Below are 7,135 nucleotides of genomic sequence, written 5' to 3'. Positions count from 1 at the left end.
AGGGCCCGACTGCTGCAGTTTCCTTCAAAAGAATTTTATTGGTGCAACCCCACGCCGCTCACGCCTCCTCCAGCGCTGATTGGCCGCGGGGCCTGTCCGCGCCTTCACACCATCCAATAGCAGCGCCGTTGCCGTGGCGACGCGCGGTCCTGCCCACTCCTCCCTGTCCGGTTTCCCGCCGCCGTGCCGGGGGGTTGTCATAGCAACAGCGCATGCCGGGCGGGGGTGGGACGTTTGGCCGGCGCGGCCGCCGTTCATTGGCTCCTGCGGCCGCCCGTCAGTGACGCCACTTCCGCTGCCGCCGGGAAGGGCCCGCGCCGCAGCCGCCGCCCCGCCCGGTACCGAGAGCGGGGGCACCGGGGGGGTTGGGGCTTCGTGGCGATCGGGGCGTTCCGGGGGGGGCAGGGGGTGCCCGGGGGGATCAGGGGTCCCGGGGGATCAGGGGGCTCCGGGGGATCAGGGGGTTCCGGGGGATCAGGGGGCTCCGGGGCATCAGGGGTTCCGGGGGCTCCGGGGGATCAGGGGGTGCCCGGGGGGCTCCGGGGTCCCGGGGGATCAGGGGTTCCGGGGGATCAGGGGGCTCCGGGGGATCAGGGGGTTCCGGGGGTTCCGGGGGGATCAGGGGGCTCCGGGGCATCAGGGGGTTCCGGGGGGATCAGGGGGTGCCCGGGGGGCTCCGGGGGATCAGGGGGTTCCGGGGGGATCAGGGGTCCCGGGGGATCAGGGGGCTCCGGGGCATCAGGGGGTCCCGGGGGCTCCGGGGTTCCGGGGGATCAGGGGGCTCCGGGGCATCAGGGGGTTCCGGGGGGATCAGGGGTTCCGGGGGTTCCGGGGGGATCAGGGGTTCCGGGGGGATCAGGGGTTCCGGGGGTTCCGGGGGGATCAGGGGTTCCGGGGGGATCAGGGGTTCCGGGGGTTCCGGGGGGATCAGGGGGCTCCGGGGGATCAGGGGGCTCCGGGGGATCAGGGGGTTCCGGAGCATCAGGGGGTTCCGGGGGGATCAGGGGTTCCGGGGGGATCAGGGGTTCCGGGGGTTCCGGGGGGATCAGGGGTTCCGGGGGGATCAGGGGTTCCGGGGGTTCCGGGGGGATCAGGGGTTCCGGGGGGATCACGGGGTTCCGGGGGGTTCCTGGGGTTCCGGGGGTCCCGGGGGCTCAGGGGTTCCGGGGGTTCGAGGTGCCCGGATGTTCCGGGGGCCGCGGGGGTTCGGGTCCCTTGGGGGTTCGGGGTGCGGGGCGGGTTGGGGCTCTGAGCCCCGTTGTCCCCCCGCCCGCGGTGGCACTGGGGACACGGGGGGCTTGGGGTCCCAGGGGGTTGGGGATCCCCGGTGGGATTTGGGGTCCCCAGCCCGCGGTGGCACTGGGGGCACTGCGGCGGGATTTGGGGCTCCTGGGGGGTTGGGGGTCCCCGGAGGGATTTGGGGTCCCCGGGTCTCTGACCCTCGTTGTCCCCCCGCCCGCGGTGGCACTGGGGACACGGGGGCTGCACGGGGACTGGGGGTCCCGGGGCATTTGGGGGTCCCCGGTGGGATTTGGGGCTCCTGGGGGGTTGGGGATCCCCGGTGGGATTTGGGGTCCCGGGGGGTTGGGGGTCCCCGGTGGGATTTGGGGTCCCCAGCCCGCGGGTGGCACTGGGGACACGGGGGGCTGCACGGGGCTCGGGGGTCCCAGGGGGTTGGGGATCTCCGGTGGAATTTGGGGTCCCGGGGGGTTGGGGTCCCGGGGTGACTGGTTTGGGGTCCTGGGGTTTTGGGGTCCTGGGGTTTTGGGGTCCTGGTGTGACTGGGGTCCCAGGGGTTTTGGGGTCCCGGGGGGTTTGGGGTCCAGGGGGTTTTGGGGTCCCGGTGTGACTGGTTTGGGGTCCTGGGGGTTTTGGGGTCCCAGTGTGACTGGTTTGGGGTCCTGGTGTGACTTTTGGGGTCCTGAGGCCCCGCAGGCCATGGAGGTGGCGGTGGGGACAGCGGCGCTGGCGGGTTTGGGGTGATTTTGGAGTGATTTGGGGTGATTTTGGGGTGATTTGGGGTGATTTTGGGGTCCGCAGGCCATGGAGGTGGCGGTGGGGACGGCGGCGCTGGCGGGTTTGGGGTGATTTGGGGTGATTTTGGGGTGATTTTGGGGTGATTTGGGGTGATTTGGGGTGATTTTGGGTCCGCAGGCCATGGAGGTGGCGGTGGGGACGGCGGCGCTGGCGGGTGTGGGGTGATTTGGGGTGATTTTGGGTGATTTTGGGGTGATTTTGGGGTGATTTGGGGTGATTTTGGGTGATTTTGGGGTGATTTGGGGTGATTTGGGGTGATTTTGGGGTGATTTGGGGTGATTTTGGGGTCCCCGCAGGCCATGGAGGTGGCGGTGGGGACGGCGGCGCTGGCGGGTTTGGGGTGATTTTGGGGTGATTTGGGGTGATTTGGGTCCCGCAGGCCATGGAGGTGGCGGTGGGGACGGCGACGCTGGCGGGTTTGGGGTGATTTTGGGGTGACGGGGCTGATTTTGGGGTCCCCCGCAGGCCATGGAGGTGGCGGTGGGGACGGCGGCGCTGGCGGGTTTGGGGTGATTTTGGGGTGACGGGGCTGATTTTGGGGTCCCCCGCAGGCCATGGAGGTGGCGGTGGGGACGGCGGCGCTGGCGGGTTTGGGGTGATTTTGGGGTGACGGGGCTGATTTTGGGGTCCCCCACAGGCCATGGAGGTGGCGGTGGGGACGGCGGCGCTGGCGGGTTTGGGGTGATTTTGGGGTGACGGGGCTGATTTTGGGGTCCCCCGCAGGCCATGGAGGTGGCGGTGGGGACGGCGGCGCTGGCGCTGGCGCTGCTGCTGCTGCGCGTCCTGTACGGCCGCTGCGGCTCCTTCCGCTTCTTCTGCAAGATGGGCTTCTACAACGGCTGGATCCTGCTGCTGGCGCTGGTGGCCGTGCCGCTGTGCGCCCTGCGCGGCCGCGACGTGCACAACATGAGGTGGGACACGGGGGGACACCCACAGACACAGGGGGACACCCACAGACACCCACGGACACCCACAGACACCCACAGACACGGGGTTCACCCAGCGCTGGTGGCCGTGCCGCTGTGCGCCCTGCGCGGCCGCCACGTGCACAACATGAGGTGGGACACGGGGGGACACCCACGGGCACCCACGGACACCCACAGACACCCACAGACACAGGGGGACACCCACAGACACCCACAGACACCCACAGACACGGGGGACACCCACAGACACGGGGTTCACCCAGCGCTGGTGGCCGTGCCGCTGTGCGCCCTGCGCGGCCGCCACGTGCACAACATGAGGTGGGACACACGGACACCCACGGGCACCCACAGACATGGGGTGACACCCACAGACACGGGCGACACCCACAGATGTGGGGGAATACCCACAGACCCGGGTGACACCCACAGACATGGGGTGACACCCACGGACATGGGTTGACACCCACAGACACGGGTGACGCCCACAGACGTGGGGTGACACCCACAGACCCGGGTGACACCCACAGACGTGGGGTGACACCCACAGACCCGGGTGACACCCACAGACCCAGGGGACACCCACAGACACGGGTGACGCCCAGAGACATGGGGTGACACCCACAGACATGGGGTGACACCCACGGACACAGGTGACACCCACAGACCCGGGTGACACCCACGGACAAGGGTGACACCCACAGACTCGGGTGACACCCACAGACGTGGGGTGACACCCACAGACCCAGGGGACACCCACAGATGTGGGGAGACACCCACAGACCCGGGTGACACCCACAGACGTGGGGTGACACCCCGGGGTTCACCCAGCGCTGGGGACCCCAGACCTGGGGACCCTTTGTGGCTGCCACGTCCACAACACGAGATGGGGACGCGATGGGGTGACACGGCGACGGGGTGACACAGAGACAGGGTGACACAGAGATGGGGTGACACAGTGATGGGGTGACACAGCAACAGGGTGACACGGTGATGGGGTGACACAGAGACAGGGTGACACAGAGATGGGGTGACACAGCAACAGGGTGACACAGTGACAGGGTGACACAGCAATGGGGTGACACAGTGATGGGGTGACACAGCAACAGGGTGACACGGTGATGGGGTGACACAGCGACAGGGTGACACAGAGATGGGGTGACACAGCAACAGGGTGACACAGTGACAGGGTGACACAGCAATGGGGTGACACAGTGATGGGGTGACACAGCAACAGGGTGACACGGTGATGGGGTGACACAGCGACAGGGTGACACAGCAATGGGGTGACACAGAGACAGGGTGTCCAGGGCCGGGGGTTCCTGTGGCGGTGTTGGACGTGGGGGTGACGCCCGCGGTGACACCGGGGGACCCGCAGCCGGGACACGCGTGGGCTGGGACCCCCGGGACTCGCTGTGTGTCTGTCTGTCCGTGTGTCCCCCGACCCGCGTCCGTGTGTCCGTGTGTCCGTCAGGATCATCCGGGGGCTGCTGCAGCACGTCAAGCACCTGTACGGGATCCAGATGAACGTGCGGGGGGCGCAGAACTTCCCCCCCCGGCAGCCCTACGTGGTCGTCAGCAACCACCAGAGCTCGCTGGACCTCATGGGTACGCGACCCCTGCCCCATAGCGACCCCCCCTGCCCCACAGCTACCCCGCCCTGCCCCACAGCGACCCCTGCCCCACAGCGACCCCACCCTGCCCCACAGCGACCCCGGGCTGCCCCATAGTGACCCCCCCTGCCCCACAGCAACCCCGCCCTGCCCCACAGCGACCCCCGGCTGCCCCACAGCGACCCCCTCTGCCCCACAGCGACCCCCCCTGCCCCACAGCGACCCCGCCCTGCCCCACAGCGACCCCCGGCTGCCCCACAGCGACCCCGGGCTGCCCCATAGCGACCCCGCCCTGCCCCATAGCGACCCTGGGCTGCCCCGTAGCGACCCCCCCTGCCCCACAGCGACCCCGGGCTGCCCCATAGCGACCCCTGCTCCACAGCGACCCCGCCCTGCCCCACAGCGACCCCGGGCTGCCCCACAGCGACCCAGGGCTGCCCCACAGCGACCCCTGCTCCACAGCGACCCCACCTGCCCCATAGCGACCCCGCCCTGCCCCACAGCGACCCCGGGCTGCCCCATAGCGACCCAGGGCTGCCCCACAGCGACCCCTGCTCCACAGCGACCCCACCTGCCCCACAGCGACCCCGCCCTGCCCCACAGCGACCCCGGGCTGCCCCATAGCGACCCCAGGCTGCCCCACAGCGACCCCGCCCTGCCCCACAGCGACCCCGCCCTGCCCCATAGCGACCCCGGCCTGCCCCACAGCGACCCCGCCCTGCCCCACAGCGACCCCGGGCTGCCCCACAGCGACCCCGCCCTGCCCCACACGCCCCACAACTGCCCCCGCAGGGATGATGGAGGTGCTGCCCGACCGCTGCGTGCCCATCGCCAAGCGGGAGCTGCTGTACATGGGCGCCGTGGGGCTGGTCTGCTGGCTGGGGGGCATCATCTTCATCGACCGCAAGCGCACGAGCGACGCCATCAGCGTCATGGCCGAGGCCGCGCGCGCCGTGCGCACACAGGACGTCAGTGGGGCAGCCGGGGGGCCGGGACCGGTGGGGTGGCGGGGGGAGCTGTGGGGCTGGGGAGATGTGGGGCTGGGGAGATGTGGGGTGTGCGGTGGGGAGGTGTGGGGTGGGGAGGTGTGGGGCTGGGGAGGTGTGGGGTGGGGAGCTGTGGGGTGTGGGGTGGGGAGCTGTGGGGTGTGGGACTGGGAAGATGTGGGGCGGGAGCTGTGGGGCTGTGGGTGTGGGGCTGGGAGATGTGGGGCTGGGGGTGTGGGGTGGGAGCTGTGGGGCTGTGGGTGTGGGGCTGTGGGTGTGGGGCTGGGAGATGTGGGGCTGAGAGATGTGGGGCTGGGGGTGTGGGGCGGGAGCTGTGGGGCTGGGGGTGAGGGGCTGGGAGATGTGGGGCGGGAGCTGTGGGGCTGGGGGTGTGGGGCTGTGGGTGAGGGGCTGGGAGATGTGGGGCTGTGGGTGTGGGGCTGGGGGTGTGGGGCTGGGAGATGTGGGGCTGGGGGTGTGGGGCTGTGGGTGTGGGGCTGGGAGCTGTGCCCCCCATCCCGTGCGTCCGCAGGTGCGTGTCTGGGTGTTCCCCGAGGGGACGCGCAACCACAGCGGCTCCATGTTGCCCTTCAAGCGCGGGGCCTTTCACCTGGCGGTGCAGGCGCAGGTGTGGGGCAGCGGGGGGGCTGGGGGGCAGATGTGGGGCTGGAGGCAGCTGGGAGGCCAAGGGGTCACTGGGGGGCTGGAGGGGCCATGGGGTGGCTGTGGGGCAGCTGTGGGTCTGTCCCCCTGTGAGTCAGTCCCCCTGTGGGTCTGTGGGGCAGCCGTGTCCGTGGGTCTGTGTGTCTGTGGGGCAGCCGTGTCCGTGTGTCTGTGGGGCAGCCGTGTCCGTGGGTCTGTCCCCAGGTCCCCGTCGTCCCCATCGTCATCTCCTCGTACCGACATTTCTACTGCAAGAGCGAGCGCAGGTTCAACCCCGGTGAGGGACGGGGGACGGGGGGCGGGGGCTCCGTGGGGCTCCAGGGGGCTCCGTGGGTCACGCGTGGGCCCCGCAGGGCGCTGTGTGATCCAGGTGCTGCCGCCGCTGCCCACCGAGGGCCTGGGCCCCGAGGACGTCCCGGCGCTGACCGAGCGCGTGCGGGCGGCCATGTTGGAGGCGTTCGAGGGGCTGGAGAGCGAGCTCGGACCCACGGCCTGACCCACGCACCGACCCACGGACCGACCCACACACCGACCCACGGACTGACCCACGGCACTGGGACTGACCCACGGCCTGACCCACGGCACCGAGACCGACCCACACACCGACCCACGGCACTGGGACTGACCCACGGCCTGACCCACGGCACCGGGACCAACCCACTCACCGACCCACAGTGCCAGGACTGACCCACAGACCAACCCACGGCCTGACCCACACTCCACCCCACAGCACTGGGACTGACCCACACTCCACCCCACGGCGCCGGGACTGACCCACACTCCACCCCACGGCGCCAAGACTGACCCACACTCCGCCCCACAGCACTGGGACTGACCCACACTCCACCCCACGGCACTGGGACGGCCCCACACTCCGCCCCACGGCGCCGGGACGGCCCCACACTCCGCCCCA

The 7,135-nt window shown here is 70.4% G+C and overlaps 1 protein-coding gene across 1 annotated transcript; it reads left to right on the top strand.

Moving 5' to 3' along the window:
* Positions 1–308: 308 nt before the first annotated feature.
* On the top strand, positions 309–6,718 carry AGPAT1 (1-acylglycerol-3-phosphate O-acyltransferase 1; the record flags this gene model as incomplete). The annotated part of the gene is made up of 7 exons (XM_080364675.1): positions 309–338; positions 2,761–2,948; positions 4,435–4,568; positions 5,366–5,541; positions 6,092–6,187; positions 6,427–6,499; positions 6,576–6,718. Exons 2-7 carry the CDS (start codon positions 2,764–2,766, stop codon positions 6,716–6,718), a joined length of 807 nt encoding a protein of 268 aa, XP_080220801.1. The 5' UTR covers positions 309–338; positions 2,761–2,763.
* Between the last annotated feature and the right edge of the window lie 417 nt (positions 6,719–7,135).

Source organism: Nesoenas mayeri (assembly GCF_963082525.1).
Source record: "Nesoenas mayeri genome assembly, contig: SCAFFOLD_114, whole genome shotgun sequence".
NCBI classification, from domain to species: Eukaryota; Metazoa; Chordata; class Aves; order Columbiformes; family Columbidae; genus Nesoenas; species Nesoenas mayeri.
This window is presented reverse-complemented; position numbering and strand designations above follow the sequence as displayed.